At 38.5% G+C, this 25502-nt stretch overlaps 1 protein-coding gene across 13 annotated transcripts in view; it reads left to right on the top strand.

Annotated features, from left to right (window-relative positions):
- LOC139751561 (mpv17-like protein 2) overlaps positions 1–17009 on the top strand; it is a 51661-nt gene extending 34652 nt beyond the window's left edge. For 12 of the 13 annotated variants that reach the window (XM_071667120.1, XM_071667125.1, XM_071667130.1 and 9 more), the window contains exons 4-5: positions 4182–4310; positions 15117–15329. In XM_071667120.1, coding sequence (XP_071523221.1) covers positions 4182–4310; positions 15117–15149 — 162 coding nt within the window. In that variant the 3' untranslated portion in view covers positions 15150–15329. Of the gene's footprint in view, positions 1–4181; positions 4311–15116; positions 15330–16682 lie in introns of those variants that run through there. The other variant, XM_071667121.1, reaches the window with a different exon arrangement.
- The last annotated feature ends 8493 nt before the right edge of the window (positions 17010–25502 follow it).

The following is a 25502-nucleotide window of genomic DNA, read 5'->3' as shown; positions in this document are numbered from 1 at the left end:
GATATAATTATGATGAATATTAAGTATGTAATAAGCGCTTAATTTTACGATATGCAGTATTTTGACACGGTATCCTTAATCACCATATAGAATTCCACATATTCCCAGATTTTCATTAAAATCTGAAGTTGAAAATCTGAGCAAAATATTATTCAGGGATTTTTCTTGATTTTTTGAAAAAATAGATTTTCCTAAGATTTTCAGCAAAGATGTTTTTATGTGTGCTGAATAAGAATTTGTGTTCAAAACCTTAAAATTCGTGTAATTAGTCGAGTAATTAGCATATTGATATAATCATAATTAATATTAAGTATGTAAATAAGCGCTTAATTTTACGAAATGCAGTCTTTTGACTCGATATCCTTAATCACCATATAGAATACGACATATTCCCAGATTTTCATTAAAATCTGAAGAAGTTGAAAATCTGAGCAAAATGTTATACACGGCTATTATATTATAGCCTTGGATTTTTCTTGATTTTTTTGAAAAAATAAATTTTCCTAGAATTTTCAGCATAGATATTTTTACGTCTCCTGAATAAGAATCTGTGGTCAAAACCTTAAAATTCGTGTAATTAGTCAAGTGATTAGCCTATTAATATAATCATGTTTATTATTATGTAATTAAGCGCTGAATTTTACGAAATGCAGTATTTTGACACGGTATCCTTAATCACCATATAGAATTCCACTTATTCCCAGATTTTCATTATAATCTGAAGAAGTTTAAAATGCAGTATTTTGCTTCGATATCCTTAATCACCATATAGAATACGACATATTCCCAGATTTTCATTAAATTCTGAAGAAGTTGAAAATCTCAGCAAAATATTATACAATGCTATCATAGCCTTGGATTTTTCTTGATTTTATTGAAATAATAGATTTTCCTGAAAATTTCAGCATAGATGCTTTTACGTCTGTTGAATAAGAATCTCTTGTCAAAACCTTGAGTGAAAATGACAGGGAGATGTATAAGGGAAAGGGGCGGGAAGTCAAGAGGAAGGCGCAAGGGTTGAAAAAGAGGGTAAATGAGAGTGGGGGTGAGAATGATTACACTTTAGGGAGGATGAAAATGTTTCGGAAGGAAGTAAATAATGTGAGAAAGACAAGAGAACAAATGGGATCATCAGTGAAGGGGACAAGGGGGGAAGCAAGAGCAGGTAGTGATGGAGTGAGGAGGATATTGAGTGAATATTTTTAAGGACTGTTGAATGTGCTTGATGATAGAGTGGCAGATGTAGGCTGTTTTAGTCGGGATGGTGTGCAAAGAGAGAGAGTAAGGAAGAGTGGTTTGGTGAAGAGAGAAGAGGTGGTGAAAGCTTCGCAGAAGATGAAATCCAGCAAGGCAGTGGGTTTGGATGGTATTGCAGTTGAATTCATTAAGAAAGTGGATGACTGTGTTGCTGATTGGTTAGTAAGGGTATTCAGTAATGTGTGGATCGTGATGAAGTGCATGAGGATTGACTGAATGTATTTATAGTGCTATTGTACAAAGGCAAAGGGTGTAAAGGTGAGTGCTGAAACTACAGAGGCATAAGTTTGTTGAGTATTCCTGGAAAATTGTATGGGAGGGTATTGATTGAGAGAGTGAAGGTATGTACAGAGCATCATATTAGGGAGGAGGAGTGGAGTTTCAGAAGCGGTAGAGGATATGTGAATCAGGTGTTTCCTTTGAAGAATGTGTTTGAGAAATACTTAGAAAAACAGATGGATTTGTATGTAGCATTTATGGATATGGAAGCCACATGATAGGGTTGATAGAGATACTGTGTGGAAAGTCTTAAGAGTATAAGGTGTGAGAAGTAAGCTGCTAGAAGCAGAGAAGTTTTTGTCAAGAGTGTAAGGCATTTGTTCAAGTAGGAAGGGAGGAGAGTGATTGGTTCCCAGTGAAGGGTGGTCTGTGGCAGGAGTGTATGATGTCCCTGTTGTTAATTAATTTGTTTATGGATGGGGTGGATAGGGAGGTAAATGCAAGTTTTGGAGAGAGGGGTGAGTATGCAGCTGTTGGAGAAGAGAGAGCCTAGGAAGTGAGTAAGTTGTTCTTCACTGTTGATACAGCACAAGTGACTGATTCAAGTGAGAAACTGCAGAGTTTGGTGACTGAGTTTGGAAAAGTGTGTGAAAGGAGAAAGTTTAGAGTAAATGTGAATAAGAGCAAGGTTATTATGTTCAGCAATGTTGAGGAACAAGTTAGTTGGAATGTGAGATTGAATGGAGAAAAACTAGAGGAAGTGAAGTGTTTTAGATATCTGGGAGTGGACTTAGCAGTAAATGGAACCATGGAAGTGGAAGTAAGTCATAGGGTGGGGGAGGAAGCAAATTTTCTGGGAGCGACGAAGAATATGTGGAATGAGAGACTGTTATCTTGGAGAACAAAAGTGGATATGTTTGAAGGAATAGTAGTTCCTACAATATTATATGGTTGTAAGGCATGGGATATAGATAGAGTTGTACTGAGAAGGGTGGATGTGTTGGAAATGAAATGTTTGAGAATAATATGTGGTTTGATCAAGTAAGTAATGAAAGGACAAGAGAGATGTGTGGAAATAAAAAGAGTGAAGTTGAGCGGGCAAAAGAGGATGTGTTGAAATAGTTGAAATAGATATGACATATGGAGAGAATGAATGAGGAAAGGTTGATAAATAGGATATGTGTGTCAAAGGAAGAGGGAGCAAGGAGAAGCAGGAGACCAAATTGGACGTGTAAGGAAGGAGTGAAAAAGACTTTGAGCATTCGGGGTCTGAACATGCAGGAGTGTGAGAGGCGTGCAAGGAATATAGTGAATTGGAACGATGTGGTATACCGGGGTTGATCTGCTGTCAGTGGCCTGAACCAGAGCATGTGAAACATTTGGGCTAAACCATGGAAAAGTCTGTGGGGCCTGGATGTAGATAGGGAGCTGTGGTTTTGGTGCATTACGCATGACAGATAGAGATCGAGTATGAACAAATGTGGCTTTTTTTGTGTTTTCTTGGCACTACCTTGCTGTTGTAGGGGGTGGTGATGCTGGTGCCTTTGGGGCAGATTGGCACCGTAAATGGATAAAGGCAAGCATGAATATGTACATATGTATATACGTATGTATACTGTATGTCCGTGTATGTGTATGTATGTATATGTGTATATGTTGATATGTACGTGTATGTATATATGTGTGTATATGAGTGGGTGGGTCTTTCTTCATTTGTTTCCTGGCACTTCCTCACTGACGCCGGAAATGGCAATCAAGTACAGTAAATGCTTGATTTAACAGACTAATAAGGGGGAAGAGGTGTCCATTAATGATGAAAGTTCATTAAATCAAATGTAACATTATGGGCCATTTTTTTATTACAATATACAATTCACATGCTTTTTTTAACTCCTCTATCACTTGACGCTATTTTGAAGTGTAAGGATTGCTAAATTTTTTAATAAATGAAGTCGCTGTTCTCTGTATACAACCTGACCACACGATAGGAACCAAGACAGAGCGAGTATACCCCACTTTACCAAGAACAAGTGTGTTATGAAATGCACATGCTGTGGCAATTGGGATTTTTTTTTATTTTTCTTTATTTTTTCTGAGTTGATCATTCCTTCTCACACCACATATTGTACTTAAACATTTGATTTTTAACACATCCACCCTCTTCTTTACATTTTTGTGAAAGGCTCATGCTTCAGATCCATAAAGCGCGTATGAGACTACTACACCATCAAACATAACCATCTTTGCCCTGAAAAACAAGATGCTCAAGATGCAAAATTTAGATTATATGTATAGTGGTTGAAGAAAATATTGGTGATATTGATTTGATGGTCAGGACGTATTGCCTGATTTTTCAGCAAATATACTAGTATTCTTTTTGACATCTAAGAATTGAAGTGCTTCCACAGACTCTCAGTGGGTCTGCTTGGTTCATTTGCAAGGCAACAATATTGCAGGTTACATATTATTTGTGGTGATATCAACATATGTAGTACACTAGTCTGGAGAGGATGTAATAACAGTTTGTAATAAGATGCCCTTAAACAGTGATACTTTGGCTTTGGTCACCTTTTTTCATGTGAGGTCTTGTTTTAGATTTATTTGAAAATTTAATCAGATTATAAGTAGTTTTGTAATGATATTCAAAGAAATTCCTTGAATTTTTGTGAATTAGAAGAAGAACTAATTTACACATTTGTTTTCAGTTTGACTGGTTGATATGGCCTCCGACCCAGACAGTCAATTTCTTGTTTGTTCCTACACCATATAGAGTATTATACATAAATATAGTGACAGTTATATGGGATGTATTTCTCTCTTATATGAAACACAAGGTAGGTACAAAAGAATTTTTAGTATATTAACATATCCATTTATGGTAAGTTATTAGCTTTTGATAGCATCACTTCCTTCTATGTAGATTTACCGGGGAATGGAATCTAGTAGCTTGTATGTATCCCAATACAAAGCAGTGGATATTTTTTCATTTGCCTCTGTCCATTTATCTATCTGATCCATGAATTTCAATTACAGTGTATGTGTATGTGATATCCTTGTGTAATGTTAAATGGCTCAGTCTTGCACTACAGATACTGCATTCGAAGTTAGGGTCAAAAGTTAAGGTAACAAGGTCTTGTTCACTGTAATAATCCTGCTAGATGCTAATGTACACAGTATATTAAGACTAAGTCTGTACATATAGACCAAACTTGTACCATAGTTCGTCTGTAAATATTTGTACATTGGATTAAGGTTTAGGGGATTAAGGTCATAGGTCAAGCTCACCAGGTCGTGTGTTCTAAAATGCTCTCAGTTGCTTGTGTACATGAAATCTGATGACATAGCAAATGGATATACAAAGGAACTTAAACAGCAACAGACCACTGGATCCCTTCGAGGCTGTTTGTGATCATGGAAAATATCAGAAACTCAGATTAGTGGAGGAAAAATTGGAAGACATGCAGATAATTCAGAGAGGAAAACCTACAAATTGTCATTATGACTTAGGAGGTATAAATAATGTTGGTTATAGACTCGAAGTAATATATTCGTCGTCTGTTCTTAAACACATAGTACTGCTTTCAACCACTATAATTGGTTAATTAGTCCAAATGTTAGCAATGCTTTTAAAGAAAAATTACTTTGCCTTACTCAAGGTAAAATATTTGTCCACAAGTGTGTATCCATTACTTTGGGTGAAATCAGATGAAACATACTCTCAACTAGGCATTTGCACGTTTCCTCTACTAGTTTAAAATCTTAGTGATGCTTTCCCAAGCTACATTCATGTCGTTTTGGTTAACCATATTATCCCAGATTTGCCTGTCGAGAGCAATATGATCATTAGAATATGCAAGTTTAAAATTGAATTTTTCTTTGCGACCATCATGTTGACCAACATCACACAAAGTGTTAAATGTGACATAAAAAGCATTTTGTTGGTGATTAGTTTTAGCAGACTTTTCTCCAACTTCAACATTGTTAATGAGATCCTTGTAGTTAAAACTATATCTGATATATTCTCATTGCAATTAGGTTTCTCAGTTAATTGAAACAGGGTACTATCAAACAAATTCAGATAGAGTCCATGCCTGGAGCCACTGGAAAGGGAATTCCTCCACTTAGATGCTATTATGTTAAAATCTCCTATGATGGATACTTTTCATTACAACTTTCTGTAGGGACCTACTTTATGAATCTTATCTTTAATGTCTACAAAGATAAGTCAACAGTATCAGTAGCCACAACATTTTTCACTGCAGGATTAAAATGAGCTTTAACAAAATGAAGTATACCACCTTGTACTTTATTTCCCCTATCACTATTAAATAGAGTTTACCCCGGATTTGTGTATTCAGCATGGAAATCTCTACTGTTGATATCTAACCAGTATTTGGAAACAGCAATCACATCATAATTTCCTTCTAATGATGTTGTCTGTGAGTGAGATTTTATTGTACATACTCGAAGCAGTAACAGAATAGTTTTAGATGAGGTGGAGACCTATTCCAAAGAGCACTTAAGGAGAGGGTTGGGTCTGCTTTGCAAGGATATTGACCAAACTTGTATCTCAGATACTGTATACAAAGTGTTGCATTCAATTAAGTTTATAATTTTGAGGTTCACAAGGTCTTCAGTACTAAATGTTTGTAAGTGTTTATGTACACAATAGCTGAATGCAAGGTTGATAAATGTGGATGAAAATTTCTTCAATGGCTCCTACTTGAATATACATTTGAATAAGTTTTAGAGGTTAAGGTCAGAAGTCAAGTAAAGTAGATGACTTTCTGTGAAAAAGAAATATCCTATGTGAGAGAAACTATGCTTGTATGGAAACGATTTCATGTGTAAATAACCTATTAAAGTTTTATGAGAGAGTGAACTTAGTCCTTGACAAAAGGGGAGGCTAGGTTGACTGTCTGTACATGGACTGCCAGAAACCATTTGACATCGTACAGCATGGAAGGCTGATTAAGGAGCTGGATCATTTGGCATGAATGAGGAAGAAACTCCTATGACAGAAGATTATTTCAGTGGGAGGGAAGAAAGAATGCAAGTTAGAGGAGTATTTTCTCAGTGGGTTGAACTGACCAGTAGAATTCCATAGGGTTCAGTTCTGGGACCATTTCTTTGTGAATCCTACCTTAATATGTTTGCAGATGAAAACGGTCCTGAGGAAAGTGAAGAATGAGGAGCATTGCATCAGCTTACAAATGGATTTAAAGAGACTCCAAAGTTAGCTTGAAATGTGGTTGATAGAATTCAACTTGAGCAAATGTAAAGTAACAAGGATGGGACAAATTGAAAGACTGCCTCAGTATGATTGTTACCTAGTAGGAAATAAGCTTCAGGATTCTGTGTGTGAGGACTTGGAAGTTGACATTGTCCCTAGCCTGTTTTCAGAGTCCCATACTAGGAGGATAGTAAAAAAACAAACTGCTGGCAAATATCAGAAAAGTTTACACATGTATGGATAAGGAAATATGTAGCAAGCTATTCACATCCTACGTAAGACCAAAACTAGAGTATGCTTCTCTGATTTGGTCACTGTACCAAAAGTTCATAGAGAAGGTCCAGATGAAGACAGTAAAGATGGTACTAGAATTAAGAGAGCTAAATAACAGGGAAAACCTGGAAGGTTTGAATTACTCAGGAGAGAGAAGAGTGAGGGGTGGCCTGATCACAGCCTTTAAGTTTTTAAAATAGTATGACAACATGGGTATTGAACAGTTCTTCAAGAGTTGTAGGGATAGAGCAATGAGAGAATGTAACATGAAATTAGGTGAGGAACTTGTTAATAAGGATATAAAGAGATTCTTTTTATAGTGTAAGAATGGTGGATGAATGGAACAGAATGACTGAGGATGTGCTTAATGTAGGAAGTATATGTAAAAGTAAAAGGTTGTATGATAGCAGAAAGTGCTCAAGAGATGGGGACCCCGTAAGTGTAAGATTCCCTCCCAATACAGTACAAATGGGTCATTATGCAAATACTATTTAATGCTTTTGTGCATAGGATCTGATGACTTATATTGGAGTAAATTTTGGATGCCTTGTGTCATAGATTAAGGTTGCAAGGTGTACTTAAATGCCACTAAGGTTAACCAGATTTGTGCCATAGATACTACATACTTAGTTCATTTGAATATTGTTTTGGTGTACAGGGTCAGAGGTCAAGATCAAAAGTACATAATATTTGAAAACAGGATCAATGGTTACTGGCCAGGTGTATGTTACAGTATCATATTTTTAATGATTTACTTTTATAGGTCATGAGTCACATCCCTAAATCACATGGCCATGTGTAACAAAATGCCTCTAAAAGATTTCTGAAAATGATTTCTATGTTATTGGTGAATGAATATTGACCAAGCTTGTACCTCAGATAAAGTTCTACACCTTATTAAGCTTTTTTAAGTCAGGTGTTAAAGGTGAAAGTTGCAATCCCTATATCTTAAAATGCTGTTAAGAGCTGTTGTACTTATTTTCTAAAGACAGGTTAAATAGATCATGAGCATACCTGTACCAGAGGTACTAAATAGTTCTACATCTGATCATGCTTTAGGGATTTTGTTGAAGGATAAAGTCAACAGATTTTGTGAATTTAGATTTTTTTCCTCTAAATGCTTGTGTACATAATAGCAGCTTTATGAATTGGGATTTGTATGGTTACTTAGCTTTTACTACAATTAATACACCCATAGTTTTACATCTGCACAAGGTTTGAATAAATGGGGTTTAATGTCTGAGTCATGTGAACTAGATTGATACTCAAGCTTGTAAGCACAGTATTTTATGAAAAGATATTAACAAAACTTGTACCACAGTTACTACATGCAAATTTCTACATCTGATTGATTTTTGGAGGTCAAGAATCAAGGATCACACTCGTATATTCTTGAATGCTGCTAATTGCATCTGAACACAATATCTAAAGAATGGAGACTAACCAAACCTGGTCTGGCAATGGCCAGATCCCAAAGTTGCTGGATTAGAGATACAGCCTGCATCACAGTATTATGTCTACTGTGACTAATTTTGAAAGGATGAGGGTCAAAGGTCAGAATCACAAGTTTATATGTACAAAAATGCCTTGAAAAGGCATGTATCTATTCATACTCCAGCTTACAGGAACGTTTTATACATCTATCCATTTACATCTCATAAGCCCACTTCCTCTATGATGATTCCATTCTTGAAAATCTTTCCTTATTATCTCTTATACACGGAAGCCAATTTTCCCATTGGCTGCTATTATTTGATGAGAAAAGTTCCCAAGAATTTACAATGACACTTTTTATTTTTGTAAGGACTTCTTAATGGGAATCAAAAGTGTTGATTAATCTAATATATATCAGTTTGTGAGGATGAGAAATTTGAAAAATTAGTGACATCAAGTGATCTTAGTGAGATTTCATAAGGAGAAATAAGGGAGATTTGAGCAGGAATCACTGAATTTGTGGTCTCTTAAGAAATATGATACTGTAGGTAAAGAGCTAAAATATTTCCAAGAAAAAAGTCCTTAAAAGTTCTCCTCAACTGGTGTCAGTTGATAAGAGACCAAATTGCTGCCAGTGTCACAGAGGATATGTAGCAGTCTGGACAAGTTGTTACATAAGCCATGTGTAAAGGGAGAAATACTGGCCAATGCTTACCTTAATATCACCTTCACCACACAGACCAGTTTGTTAAAGGAACAATATGGGCCAGCGTTTACTTTTACCTCACCTTCAAGCTCACTTTCACCACATAGGCCAATGATAAAGTGAGCAATCCAGGCCAATGCTCACCTCAACATAATCTCACCCTCAGTCTCGTCACTTAGGCTAATGTGTAAAGGGAGCAATCCAGCCAGTTATCATCCTAACCTAACTTCACTCTCATCCTCAATCTCAACCTCATTTTCACCTGGAAGCCAATCAGGACACTCATTGCCAACCAGGAAGGTGGTCCTTGCTTGCTCATGCATGCTTGCCAGTGTGGTGTCTGCCAACCTGTAGGTGAGGTGGTGAGAATGAGAATAGTGCAAAAGTAAACTTGTGAAAAAAAAAAAAGGAAAATCATCTCAGTATCATCCCTTAGCAAGAGCTTTCAATTTCAAACATTTATCATCTGTTTTAGGGAACTGTTAAACACAACATCAGCACCCACCCCTTCTGTTCAGTAAGCAGTGGACAAAGTCACCATAAAGTATTGATCTAATTTTCTGTGTATTTTGTATTACAGTTGAGTGCCAGACATTTTTTTTAGTACTTTCAGTGGGTTAGACAAAATCTTGTTAAGTTTAATGCCTCCAAGACCCAGTTTATACCCTTCTCTGTATCAAAAACTCCTCACAACTCGTCTCTATTTTCACAGTTGTTTAATTCCACCTCTTGACTTGATTAACATACTTGGCATTACTGTAACATGCACTCTTTCTTAGAAGCCCCACATTACAGGAATAGCTAAGTCTGCCTCTAAGAAACTGAGTGTCTTGTTAAGATGTCAGAACTTCTCTTCAGAACAGTTGCTCCATTTCTACACAGGATTGATTCATCCTTGTATAGACTAATACTCTAACATTTGGAGTGGTTGTAGCTCTGCATCCTTACTTGACAGTGTTGAGTCGAAAGTGATCTGCCTCATAAACTGTCCCAGGCCAACTTTCAAACTTGACCCCCTTGCCCATTGCTGCAATGTTGGTTCACTTTCCCTCTTCTAAAGGAATTACTTTGATTTTTGCTCCCAAGAGCTGGCTGTTTGTGTGCCCACAGCTAGACCATGCAATATTTGGCAAGCTGCTGCATCCCATGATTATTGTGTGGCCATCAGCAACTCAAAAGGGTAGGCCATTATGACACCTACTTCTTTTACTGAACATCGAAGTTCTGGAATTCTCTACCCTTTCATGTCTTTCCCAATAACTATAACATAGTACATTTCAAAATACAGGCACTTTGTCAAAAATTCATAGATACTTTTCCATGTCTTTTCTTTTTCCATATCTTAAATCTCTATATTTCAATTACAGCCTGGATTTGATGTGGACTTTTGTCCATGACTGGGGCCTTCAACATAAAAAAATTTAAGAAGTAATATCCAGCCATTTTTGTATGCAAGGATAGTACAATGTCTGTTGATAAAAATGTTTTATAGCAGTGTAAATAAACACTTTTGGCTTATTGGTATTGTCAGAAACATTGATGCATAGCTTTCCTAATATTCAGTTTTTCGTAGGAAGTATTGATTTATTAATCATTCATTGATTCTAAGACCCCTGATCTTGTACAGCTTTTTTTTAATACTTGATTGCCATTACCTGAGTTGGCGAGGTAGTGCCAGTAACAGATGAAAAAAAATCACACCTTCTCACATTCAATCTTCATCTGTCAGGTGTAATGCATTGAAACAACAGCACTCTACCCACACCAGGCCCCACAGGCCTTTCCATGGTTTACCCTGGACATTTCACATGTCCTTGTTCAGTACACTGACAGTATGTCTACCCCAGCATACAACAACATCTCATTTCACTGTATCCCATGCATGCCTTTCACCCATCTGCATGTTCAAGCCTCAATTGCTCAAAATTTTTTTCACTCCATCCTTCCATCTCTAATTTGGTCTTCCTGTTCTCATTGTCCCCTCCACTTCTGCATCTGACATATATCCTCTTTGTTAACAATTCCCCTTTCATCTTGTCCATATGTCCAAACCACTTTAGCACACCCTCTTATACTTTATCAATTACACTCCTTTTATTTCCACACATATGTCTTACCCTTTCATCACTTACTCAGTCAAAGCACTTCACACCTGCATCAATCTAGAATTTATTTCCTTACACTTTATCATACACTCCCACAACTCCTGCTTCAGGAGTAGTGCTACTCCTTCCTTCGCTCTTATTCTCTTATCAACCCCTTACTTTACTCCCAAGACATTTCCAGACCATTCTCCCCCTTTACCCTTGGGCTTTGTTTCACTCGGAGCCAGAACATCCAGGTTTCTTTCCTTAAACATAATACCTGAGGTAGGAGAGAAAGAATTCTACCACCATATTCCCAGTGTGTTGCAGAAGGCAACTAAAGGGAGTGGGAGAGGGGGGGACTGGGAACCCTCCACTTCTTGAATTACATTTTTGAAAGACTAAAAAAAACAAGGAACCAGGCAGGGGGTGCTCATCGTTTTTGAAGGCTCAGACTGGGGTGCCTGAATTGTGGATGTAGCAAAGATAAAAAGAGAGGAGATAGGTATATTTGAGAAAAGAAATCTGGATGTTCTTGCTCTGAGTGAGACAAAGCTCAATGGTAAGAGGGAAGAATGGTTTCGAAAAACGTCTAAGGAGTAAAGTTGGGTTGGTGAGAGGACAAGAGCTAAGGTACGAGTAGCACCACTCCTGAAGCAGGAGTAGTGGGAGTGTTTAATGTTATGTATGGACGTAAATTCTAGACTGATGTGGGTGAAACTGAAAGTGGATGGAGAGAGATGGGAGATTATTGGTGCGTATGCACCTGGCCATGATAAGAAAGATCATGAGAGACAAGTGTTTTGGGAGCAGCTGAATGAGTGAGTCAGCAGATCTGATGTGCAAGACAGGTTATAAGAGATGGATAACTCAAATGCAAAGGTAAGTAATGCAGCAGTTGAAGGTTTAACTGGGATACATGGGATATTCAGTGTTATGAATGGAAACGGTAAAGACCTAGTGGAGTTGTGTGTTGAAAAAGGACTGGTGATTGGGAATACCTGGTTTAAGAAGAAGAGATGGTCAATGGGCATTATTAGATTACATATCAACTGATAGGCCTGTACAAGAAACACTTTTGGATGTAAATATGTTGATATGGGCAGCTGGTGGGATGTCTGATCATTGCCTTGTGGAAGTGAGGGTGAAGATTTGTCGAGGTTTTCGAAAAAAGGAAACAATATTGAGGAGAAAAAAGTGGTGAGAGTAGGTGAGCTTGGAAAAGAGACTTCTGTGAAAAAATACCAGGAGAGACTGAGTGTAGAATGACAAAGATGACAATAAATGAAGCAAGGGGAGTGGGTGAGGAATAGGAGGTATTAGGGAAAGCATAGATGGCATGTGCAAGAGATGGAAGTGGAATGCGAAAGGTGAGAGGTAGGTAGATTAAAAAGAGTAGGGTGGTGGGAGGGAGAAAAGAGAGGTCCTTGAACAGTACTTACAGGGAAGGAATGCAAATGATTGGGAGATGTATAAGAAAAAGCAGCAGGAGATCAGAAGAAATAGCAGGGTCTGGAATACAGGGCAAGTGAGAGTTGGGGTGATAGAGTATCAGTAAACTTTAGGGAGGATAAAAAGAAGTTTTAGAAAGAGGTAAATAATTTGTGAAAGATAAGAGAATAATGGAAACATTGGTGAAGGGGGCAAAAGGAGATGTGATAACAGGTAGTGATGAAGTGAGGAGGAGATGGAGTGAGTATTTTGAAGGATTATTGAATATTTGATGATAGAGTGAGAGAGTCATGGAGAGTGGTTTGGTGAAGAAAGAACAGGTGGTGAAAGCCTTGTGTAAAATGAAATACAGTAAGGCAGCTGGAGTGGATGCTATTGCAGTTGAATTTATTAAGAAAGGGTGTTATTGTGTTGTTAATTGGTTGGTAAGGATATTCAAAGTATGTATGGATCATGTTGAGGTGCATGAGGATTGGCAGAACGCATGTATAGTGCCATGGTATAAAGGCAAGGAAGATAAAAGTGTGAGTTCAAACTACAAAGGTACAAGTCTGTAGAGTATACCTGTTAAGTTGTATGGGAAGGTATTGATCGAGAGGGTGAAGGCATGTACAGGTCATAAGATTGGAGAGGAGCAGCGTGGTTTCAGAAGTGGTAGATGTGTGGATCAGGGGTTTGCTTGAAAGAATGTGTGTGAGAAATATTTCGAAAAATTCATGTATTTATTATCCCTGGGGATAGGGAAGAAAGAATATTTCCCACATATTCCCTGTGTGTCGTAAAAGGGGACTAAAAGGGGAGGGAGCAGGGGGCTGGAAATCCTCCTCCCCTCCGGTTTTCTTTTCCAAAAGAAGGAATAGAGAAGGGGGCCAAGTGAGGATTTTCCCTTGTAGGTTCAGTCCTCTGTTCTTAATGCTACCTCACTAATGCAGGAGATGGTGAATATGTATTAAAAAAACTTGTATCATACTTAGCATTAATGGATCTGGATAAGGCATATGACAGGGTCGTTAGAGATGCTTTGTCGTAGGTTTTAAGAATATATGGTGTAGGAGGTAAGCTGCTAGAAGTGAGAAGTTTTCATCAAGGGTGTAAGGCCTGTGTCTGAGTAGGAAGAGAGCACAGTACATAGTTCTAAGTGGGGGTTGGTCTACAGCAGGATAGTGTAATGTAACCATGGTTGTTCAATCTGTTTATGGATGGGATGGTGAGGAAGGTAAGTGCGAGATTCATGGTGAAAGGAGTGAGCATACAGTCTGTGAGGGATGCTAGGGCCTGGGAAGCATGTACGTTGTTTGCTGATGATACAGTACTGATGGTAGATACAGGTGAGAAACTGCAGAAGTTGGTGACTGTGTTTGGAATAGTGTGTGAAAGGAGAAAGTTGAGAGTGAATGTGAATGAAAGCAAGGTTATTAAATTTAGCAGGGTTGAAGGACATTTTTGTCGGGGTGTAAATTTGAATGGACAAAAATTGGAGGAAGTGAAGCATTCTAGATGTCTGGGAGTGGATATGACAGCAAATGGAACCATGAAAGTTGAAGTATGTCATAGGGTGGAGGAGGGATGAAGGTTCTGGGAAGGCTGAAGAATGTGTGGAAAGAGAGAACATTATCTGGAGAAGCAAAAATGGGTATGTCTGGAGGAACATTAGTCCCAACAATAATGTATGGATGTGAGGCATGGGCTATAGGTAGGGTTGTACAGAGGAGGGTGGATGTGTTGGAAATGGAATGTTTGAGGACAATATGTGGCATGAGGTGGTTTGATTAAGTAATGAAAGGGTAAGTGAGATGTGTGGTAATAAGAAGTGTGGTTGAGAGAGCAGAATAGGGTGTGTTGAAATGGTTTGGACATATGGAGAAAATGAATGAGTAAAAGTTGACAAAGGATATATGTGCTAGAGGTGGAAGGAACAATAGGCTGGAGACCAAATTGGAGGTGAAAGGATGGAGTGAAAAAGATTTTGAGTGATCAAGGCCTGACATACAAGAGGGTGAGAGGCGAGCAAGGAATAGAGTGAATTGGAATGTGGTATACCAGGGTCAATGTGCTGTTGATGGAATGACCCAGGGCATATGAACGTCCGAGGTAAACCATGGAAAGGTCTGTGGCTTCAGTGCATTACACATGACAGCTAGAGAAATTTGCACTGGTGAATGATTATGGTGTGGAGTGCGTGGTGTATACTAGCCTTGCCAAATGGCAAAATTTTAATGTAGTCTCTGTCTCTCTCTCTCTCTCTCTGTCTGTCTGTCTCTCTCTCTCTCTCTCTCTCTCTCTCTCTCTCTCTCTCTCTCTCTCTCTCATGTGTGTGTTTAGGTTTGTGTTTTCAAAGACTTGCCAAAAGTGAACCGTACAATGAATATACACGGTACCTTATATTTTATAAGGTTCTTAGTTGCTGTGAATCAAAAAAGGTATATCCCTATCCTAATGATTTGTAACTGGTCTACAGGATCAAGATCATGAGAAGAAGACTGAAGAATGAAATAAACAGCCATCAAAATGTTGAGTAGCCTAAGACAGAGCTTAGTCTCTTTTTTATGATAATGACTTTTTATTTCTGAAATATTACAGTATTCCTAGGAAGCATTTCATATGAAACTATAAAAAGTCAGTACTATAAGATAGCATGTAATGAATAATCATAATAAAATTTTGAATAGTACCAATCTCCATTTCATTGCATCTCAGCCTTAAGTATGTCATGCTTAGCTTCTAAGAGGTTGGTGTAGTGGATTATTATGTAGATGAGTTTTCTTTACTATTTCCTAAATGTACAGTGGAGGACACAGGAAATGATGCAGTTGTTTTAAGAATTTTTTTGGCTCTGTTACATGTTAGCAAAGCCACTGTACCTCTGTTTCTTCCAAAGATATGTTGTAAAAGATGTTTTAAAGAACTTTCATTTATTTTGAATGAAGATAGGGAAGCTTGCAGATAAGTGTGATTGTAGTAGATGGAGCTGAATGAAACTTGCACCACCTAGTCAAGTAATATGTGGGGACCAATGCTTAGTCTGTTTAAATGGGCTGTAAATCTCAGGAGAGAGAGTAGTTTTAGAATTATCTTTCAATATGACAAGACTGGAGTTCACTAGTTATGGAGACTGTTTCCATGGCCACCCCCTTGAGGGGGAACAGGTGACAAAGATATAGATAGTTAGATGGATATGCCAAGGTAAAGACTGCTCAGTGTTTAGTTTGGTTGTAGTTGTTGGATGGAAATGGTTGCAAGGTAACTGTGTATGTGTGTGTTGTTTTTACATGGAGGAGGGATGTTTTTAAGGATGTAAGTAAAGTGTTGTTCTCATGGGAAGAGGAGAAAGAATATTACCCACGTACCTCCTATGTGTCAGAAAAGGCAATTCGGAGGGTTGCAAATGGGAGGCTGGAATCCCCACAGTCCCCCATATTGTATTGAAGTGTTGGAGCTGTATTTTCATGTACTGTGTGAAGGTTAGCCAGTCTGCTTTCCTGTAGTTTGCAAAATCTTTTTAATGGTTGTGTGGATTGGTTAAGCTGGGTGGAGTATTATCAAGAAGGGTAGGTGGTCGAGTACAATTCATGTGCTGACGCAGTCTGTTTGTAAAGAGCTGGTGAGTTGGTTATATCTGGTGAGGTTGGCTGCTGGAGGTGGTGAGTTGAGAATCTGATTAGCTGGTTGTTTAAGTTGAAGATATTGAGAAGTTGCTGTTGGTCTGTGAGAAGTTCACCTTGGGGATCTTCGGTGTGAGCATTGAGTCAAGTACTGGGTGTGGACTTTACCTAAATGTGCTTGATAGTGCCCTAATCCAGTTATCTGAGAGACCTACATGAACAAGAATATTTTAGAGTTAGTTTTAACTACAAAAAAGGATGGTCAATAATACTGAAATTGGAGAAACCTTTCGTACAAGTGATCAGTGGCAAATTTCTTTTGAGTTCACCTTCATGATATGTAATGTTGGTCAGCATAACAGTTGCAAAAAATACCAGATTCTAGTCTTACAAATTTTTAATGTCTTCATTGCTCTTGACAGGCAAACCTGGGATTATTTGGCAAATGAAAACATGAACATAGCTTGGAAATGCTTCAATGAAAATTTCAAGCAGTAGAAGAAACATATGTGGAATGATGAAATAAAGATGTGCTTGTTGCTTTAGAAATTTGCTCATAAGAAATTTATGGAGTTTGTTAACACAGTAGAATAGATTATGTAATTTTCATAGAGGAACTAAGAGATTTATACATTGAAGTGTATATTACATATATTGCTGAAAGTAGCAAAAGAACCCCTAAGAAGCTCTATTGTTATATTAGAAGTAAGGGCATCATTATCCAGTTAATTGTTGTATTAATTACATAAAACAGTGACAGTTAAACAAAGGCAAGTTTCATTTAAAATGGTTTTTTGCATGTGTTTCATGATTGAAGACATAGATCATGTCCCAAATCCAGTTTCTTCAATAAGAGAAGGTAATGTTCTGCATCATACTGACATAAGAGGTGAAGACACTATCAGCAGTAAGTGAAATATTTGTAAATATAACAGTGGGCCCTGATAAGTCTTACATTAGGACAATGAAAGACTAATAAATCACTTGCTGCAGAAAAAGTTCTAGGGGAATGGAAGATTGCCAATATAACACTGATACTCAAAAAAAGGCAGTAAGTCACTGCCTGGAAATTAAAATTCAATTAACTTTATATCTGTAGTTAGAAAACTTATGGAAACCATCATTTGTGACAGGCTTGTAAACCATCAGGAGAACTACCACTTGCTAAAGATTCTTAGCATGGTTTTCAGCGAAATCACCCAAGTCTGACAAATCCGCATAATAGCCGTTATGATATAATCAACATGCATGATGAAAGGAAAGCAGTTGATGTTACCTACCTAGAGTTTCAAAAAGCATTCGACAAGGTTTCACTTCAAAGTTTATTAGCAATGGTTTAGTTAAACGGTATTGATGGGTTTGTACTTCAGTGGACAGGAAATTGATTGACTGTCCATAAACAGAGAGGTATGATTAATGGGCAAGCCTCAGATTTGTTAGACATAGCAAGGGATGTGCCACAGCAACCAGTCTTTAGACCAGTTCTTTCTCATTTATATTAATGATAATAAGGGACTGCATTGTACATTATCAGAATTCGCAAAAAAGTCTTAAGCTGGAAAATAAAGCCACAAGTGAACCTGAACATCTAAAGCTTAAAACTGACATGACAAACTGAGGGAGTATGCTCAAAGATGGCAAATTGATATTGATGTGAGTTTCATACATTTTAATGTGGGTTTAATTTGTTACTTATCAGTAGTAAAAACAAAAAGACAAACTACAGTATGAATTCTGTTAACTGCAAAAGGTAAATGAGGAAAATTACTTGGACTTAATGATTTTTGGTGACCTAAAGCTAGATAAGCAGTGCATCGAAGCAGTAAATAGAACAAATTATTCTTGGATTCATAGATAGGGAAATTATCCTTACTCTTATATTTCATTGAATATTGTGTTCAGATGGAAAAAGTACAGCATCAAGCTATCATGATTATTGTTGGACTGAAAAAGAAATCCAGTGATAGCTGACTCAATGACTTAAGTCTATTTAGCTTAGAAAAGAGGGGGTTAAAAGATGATCGAATATATCTTGATAATCTTGATCTAACAGGCTCTTTGACTTCATTCGTTTGATTTCACTCATAGTAATGGTTACATACTTGTGGGCGAATGTCTTCTTTAAATGAGGTGAAGTACTTTTTCTCCATCAGGATTATTAACATATGTAATGCTTTACTAATTAGAGTGCGTGAAAACAGTACTATAGATACATTCAAGAATAGACGATGAGTATTTTGCTTTAAGTTCATGCCTAACATTATTTGTGCCTCCTTAGTCACTTTGACATTTTGTCGTTTTTTCTCTGTAAAGTATCTGTATGTCTTTTGACTCTTAACACACCAATTTGTAAGTTTCTGTTACCTTCCTCTAAGACGAGCAGCGTCAAAGGGACCCATATGGTCTGCTGCTGTTCCAGTTCCTTTGTATACTGAAATCTTCATGGAGATAGGTGGTGGGTATGTTGCAGTTGGGGAGTATATCTAGAGGAGAATATGGAAGTGGGAGGTATGTGAGTATTGATTATGTTGTAGTTAGCTCTGCAAATTTTTAGCCTCTGGGTTGTGTTCCACTGGTGTTGTCTTTGTCTGTGAGTTGTTTTGTAGTGTCATTGATGTTGGAGAATGGTATAATTTGATGAATGAGTGTTGTGAGTCTTCCTTATCCTTGTTATCTGTCTACACTTTGATTGTGTAGTCAAGATAAGGTGGTAGGGTGGATCTGGGTATGAGTCTGGTTTCTTGGATAAGGGGTTTGTGAATATTGTATTCTCCAAGTTGGTTGAGTATTTCCCAGTGTTTCCATCAGATGCCATTGGCACTGCATTGTTTATGTTTGTCACTGAAGTTCTGAGGAGCAGTAAGGTTTGTTTGTGAAGAGTGAGTTTGTTTTATGCTGTTGTTTGTACTGGAGGGGAAGGGGTTGTGTAAGGGTTCTGGAATTTGCTGTCTGATTTGTTGTTGCATTTCAATATTCTGAGTAGTCTTTAATGGATAACAGTGATATGCAGTGGAGGTAATACCACTGAGTGCAGTTGGAGCATCTGATGGAGTATTGGTTTTTGATGATGAGCATTTGGTACCATGGTCTAGGGTTGGGGTTAATGTCACTGGTTTGCATTAGTAGTTGGGAGATGATGAGCAGGCTATCATCTCTCAGCAGTGAAAAAATTGTATGAATGTGTAAGGTGTTGGGTTATGACCCATGGTCCAACACAGCAGTTAGGGACAGCTCAAGGCTCCACTCCACCAGGGCATGAGGAACAAAGCTCCTCAACAACCCCACCTACTTGTACCCGAGGAACAAGCCTCCTCACCTCCTTCACCAATACCTGAGGAACAAGGCTCCTTGCCTCCTCCTCCACCAATACCCGAGGAACAAGGCTCCTCACCTCCCCACCCGTACCTGAGGAACAAGGCTCCTTGCTTCCCCCAACAATACCCGAGGAACAAGGCTCCTTGCTTTCCCCACGAATACCCGAGGAACAAGGCTCCTTACCTCCCCCATCAATACTTGAGGAACAAGGCTCCTTGCCTCCCCTACCAATACCTGAGGGACAAGGCTCCTCACCTTCCCCACCAATACTTGAGGAACAAGGCTCCTCGCCTTCCCCACCAACACCTGAGGAACAAGGCTTCTTGCTTCCTCCACCAATACCTGAGGAACAAGGCTCCTTGCCTCCCCCACCAATACCTGAGGAACAAGGCTCCTCACCTCCCCCACTAGTCACTAGTACCTGCAGAACAAGGTTCCTTGCTTACCCCATGGCTGTTTAGTTTGTTTATGGATGAGGTGGTGGGGGAGGTAAATGGCAAGTCTGTAGGGGGTGAGAAGGCCTGCGAAGCGACTCAATAATTGTTTGCTGATATTACAGCACTGGTGGTAATTTTGAGTGAAAAACTGCTGACATTAGTGACTGAGTTTAGGAGAGTGTGTTAAAGGAAGAAGGTGAGAGTAAATGTGAATAAAAGCAAGATTAGTAGGTTTAGCAGGACGGAGAAACAGGTTGGTTGGGGTGTGATTTTGAATAAAGAAAATTTGGAGGGAGTACGTGTCTTAGATACCTGGGAGTGGACTGGGAGTGAATGGAACCATGGAAGCAAAAGCGAGTTTTAAGGTTGTCAAGGGAGCAAAGGCTTTTGATGCACTGAGTAATGAATGGAAAGAGAAGTCATTATCTGGGATGGCAAAAATGGGTATATTTGAAGTTATAGTAGTTTCAGCAATGGTGTATGGATGTGAGGCATGTGCTAAAGATCAGGATGTGAGGAGGATATATATGTGTTGCATATTAAAGGTATGAGAACAATATGTGGTGTTAGGCAGTTTTATTCAGTAAGTGATAAGATAGTAAAAGAGAGATGTGGTAATAAAAAGAGTGTGAAAGAGGTGGAGAAGGTATGCTGAAATGGTTTGGACATATGGAGAGAATAAGCGAGGAGAGGTTGACAAAGAGAATATATGTATCTGAAGTGGAGGGGAACGAGAACAAATTGGTGATGACAGGATGGAGTGAGAAATATTTTGAGTGACCTGTGCCTGAATATGCAGGAGGATGAAAGGTGCGCACGGAATTTAGAGAATTGGGATGATGTGATATACAGGAGACGTCTTGCTGTGAACGACCTGGACAAATGGGAAGCCTGAATTGGGCTGTGTATCTTGGACTGCCAGAAGATATTTGACAATTTACTGCATGGAATGCTCATTAACAAGCTGGGTCATCAGGTAGGAATAAGGCCGAAACTCCTGTAATGGAAAGATTTTCTCAGTGGGAGGGAACAAAGGATTCATGTCAAAGGAACCTATTTCACAATGGGTTGAGCTGACTAATGGAGTGCCACAGGGTTATGTTGTTCTAGGATCATTACCTCTCTTGATTAATATTAATGACATGCATGAAGGTATGGAACCCTACCTGAATATAACTACAGATGATGCATAGGTCATGAGGGAAGTGAAAAGCAAGGAGGAATGCATCAGCTTACAGGGGGACCTAAACAAACTCCAAGGTTGGTCTTAAACATTGTTGATGAAATTTGGCTGAACAAATGTAAGTTAACAAGGATAGGACAAAGTGGATGACAAAAAGGATGGGACAAAGTGAAAGACAAACTCGCTGGCATCTATCAGAATATCTTTCGAGTATGTGAATAAGGAAATATATAGCAAAGACCAAAAATTGAATATGCTTATGTTTTGTCACCACTGTGCCTAAAGAAGCACAAAGTGCTCAAAAGGTTCAGAGGACGGCAAAGAAGATTGTGTGAGAATTAGGATAGGTGAATTACAGGGAAAGGCTGGAGACTTCAAATGTACCCACCTTTAAAGAGAAGACTGAGGGGTGACCTGAGCACAACCTTTGGGATTTTAAAAGATATCGATGATGTAGACAGTGAACAGTTCGAGAGATGCAGAGATAGAGCAGTCAGAGGATATAGCATGAGATTAATTGAGAGATGTTAAAATGGATGTATATAAATATTTTGATAGTATAAGAATTGTAGATGACTAAGGATATGGTTGATGCTGACACCATGCATAGATTTATGAAGTATGATAGATAATGTTCAAGTGAGGGTCCCCACAAATGTAAAACTCCCCGTACAGAAGAAAGAAGTTACTGTAAATATACTGTGCTATATGAACAAGGAAAGGAAACTGCTTCCTGGGTAGAAATGTCAACACCATGTTATATTTAGCACGAATCACAGCTTAACCATTACGGTACCACTATAAACTTTCGTTTGAGACTTCTATCACTCCCTTCTTGGTTGCTTCATATTCTTTTGTTATGCCCTTTCGTTTCATAAGAATAGTAGTTTGTAATTTATTACTTAACTATTTAAGATATACAGTGGTGTTTAGGAAATCAATTTGGTGAAAACACCAAGGCAAAATTTTTTCTCTTAAATTGGTTACGAATCTTTAATGTATCAAACGTCTTACCAATTCATCTGAACAAAATTTAGGCAACTTGGGTGGCATACACTTTGTTGCTCTGGTACATTCAGTTGACTGACATATTTAAGTTTCCTATGTCTTCGTGTGTGACAAAGTGCTTATGGTTTACTAAGTACACCCTCAGCAGTTGAGAAGCAGGAAGTCGTCCCTCAACACTCGCTACCCTTTCAGCTTCCTAGATTCCATGTACCGCAACTTGAGGTACTGCAAGACCTCGGTAGCACTCACCTTCATAGGCTTCGTGATGGCTTTAGACTTTCTCAGCCATAATAAGATCCACCTTGATATTAAGTTGTTTTATGAATAGTTAACTACTTACATTTATGTCTTTCCAGTTCAGTAATATCTCATCTGTGTACATTCAGCTGAATGGCTGCCTAGGTTAAATAAACCATTTTTGTTATATGTGTATTTAATCCATTTTGAGGAGTATGTCACACAAAATCTTTTTCACTCCATCTTTCCACCTCCAATTTGGTCTCCCTCTTCTCCTCGTTCCCTCCACCTCCGACACATATATCCTCTTGGTCAATCTTTCCTCACTCATTCTCTCCATGTGCCCAAACCATTTCAAAACACCCTCTTCTGCTCTCTCAACCACGCTCTTTTTATTTCCACACATCTCTCTTACCCTTACGTTACTTACTCGATCAAACCACCTCACACCACACATTGTCCTCAAACATCTCATATCCAGCACCTCCATCCTCCTGCGCACAACTCTATCCATAGCCCACGCCTCGCAACCATACAACATTGTTGGAACCACTATTCCTTCAAACATACCCATTTTTGCTTTCCGAGATAATGTTCTCGACTTCCACACATTTTTCAAGGCTCCCAAAATTTTCGCCCCCCTCCCCCACCCTATGATCCACTTCCGCTTCCATGGTTCCATCCGCTGACAGATCCACTCCCAGATATCTAAAACACTTCACTTCCTCCAGTTTTTCTCCATTCAAACTTACCTCCCAATTGACTTTATATATATATATATATATATATATATATATATATATATATATATATATATATATATATATATATATATATATGTGTGTGTGTGTGTTTGTGTAAAGTGCATTTGAATGCGTACCTTCATAGAACATACAAACCTTCAACTCTGGACCCCTGTGCCACAGGCGGGAATGCTACCAATAGGCCTGGCTAATGGGAAATAACTATTCGAATACTATGTACTCGAATACCCTTCGTCTCACGTTGTTGAGCAACGGGGTCTACACCGGTTATTTCCCAAAAGGCGCACATAGCCAACAGATAGCATTTTACCGAACCCTAACTGTACAACGCGGAAGTATATGAATACAAATGAAGTGCATACGAACGTGCACCTTCATAGAACATACAAACCTCCAGCAGCCAGGATTGAACCCGGGACCCTATTATCCATTCCCATAGTCTAGTGGTAGCATTCCCGCCTGTGGCACAGGGGTCCCGGGTTCGATCCTGGCTGTTAGAGGTTTGTTTGATATAAATATTCATTTTCATATTTAGCATACTTTGTCGCTGTCTCCCGCGTTAGCGAGGAAGCGTAAGGAAACAGACGAAAGAATGGCCCAACCCACCCACATACACATGTATATACATAAACGCCCACACACGCACATATACATACTTATACATTTCAGCGTATACATACATATACATATATACACATGCACATATTCATACATGCTACCTTCATCCATTCTCGCCGCCACCCCGTCACACATGAAATGACACCCCCTTCCCACCGCGCGTGCGCAAAGTAGCACTAGGAAAGGACAGCAAAGGCCACATACATCCGCACTCAGACTCTAGCTGTCATGTGTATTGCACCGAAACCACAGCTCCTTTTTCACATCCAGGCCCCATAAAACTTTCTATGGTTGACCCCAGTCGCTTCACATGCCCTGGTTCATCCATTGACAGCACGTCGACCCCGTTATACCACGTCATTCCAATTCATTCTATTCCTTGCACGCCTTTCACTCTCCTGTATGTTCAGGCCCCAATCGCTCAACAACAATACTATAAATGATATCTTAATTAGGGACTCACCAGAAAATTCTCCTGGGTGCATCTATAAAGTGCCATGTAGAAATTGTGATAAGTTTTATGTTTGGCAGACTGGTAAGGATCTTTCTATTAGACTTAAGCAACATAAATAGAGTGGAAGAATGGGACAAGAATAAAGTGTCTTGTTTAATCACGTTTAAAGCTATGATCATTGTATTGACTGGAGTAATGGCATCTCGGTTATTAACTGTACCACGAGATGTATCATTGAATCTTCTATTACTGAATACACAAAGAATTATAATCTTACTATTAATGATGGTCTATACAAATTGGATAGCTTTATTGTTGATAAAATTTGTAAACAATTCACCTTGTCCACATAATAAGTTTATGGTACGCTCGTTGTCTTTCTTGGACAATAGCATGTTTACCAAATAGCGTCCTAGGTACGTCTTTTCGTTTATATCAACTGACTGTTATATTTCTCTCTTGTGTCTCCCCTAATGATGTGATTATTACACGAAAGTGCACTTGGGAACTTATCGTGTTTCATTTTCCCCGTGGACTCATAAGAAGGAACAAAGAAGGGGACCAGGTGAGGATATTCCCTCAAAGGCCCAGTCCTCTGTTCTCAACGCTACCTTGCTAACGTGGGAAGTGGCGAATAGTATGAAATATATATATATATATATATATATATATATATATATATATATATATATATATATATATATATATATATATATATATATGGAAGTAAGGGGAGTGGGGGAGGAATGGGATGTATTTAGGGAATCAGTGATGGATTGCGCAAAAGATGCTTGTGGCATGAGAAGAGTGGGAGGTGGGTTGATTAGAAAGGGTAGTGAGTGGTGGGATGAAGAAGTAAGAGTATTAGTGAAAGAGAAGAGAGAGGCATTTGGACGATTTTTGCAGGGAAAAAATGCAATTGAGTGGGAGATGTATAAAAGAAAGAGACAGGAGGTCAAGAGAAAGGTGCAAGAGGTGAAAAAAGGGCAAATGAGAGTTGGGGTGAGAGAGTATCATTAAATTTTAGGGAGAATAAAAAGATGTTCTGGAAGGAGGTAAATAAAGTGCGTAAGACAAGGGAGCAAATGGGAACTTCAGTGAAGGGCGCAAATGAGGAGGTGATAACAAGTAGTGGTGATGTGAGAAGGAGATGGAGTGAGTATTTTGAAGGTTTGTTGAATGTGTTTGATGATAGAGTGGCAGATAGAGGGTGTTTTGGTCGAGGT

The sequence above is a fragment of the Panulirus ornatus genome, chromosome 11 (genome assembly GCF_036320965.1).
Source record: "Panulirus ornatus isolate Po-2019 chromosome 11, ASM3632096v1, whole genome shotgun sequence".
Taxonomy (NCBI): Eukaryota; Metazoa; Arthropoda; class Malacostraca; order Decapoda; family Palinuridae; genus Panulirus; species Panulirus ornatus.
This window is presented reverse-complemented; position numbering and strand designations above follow the sequence as displayed.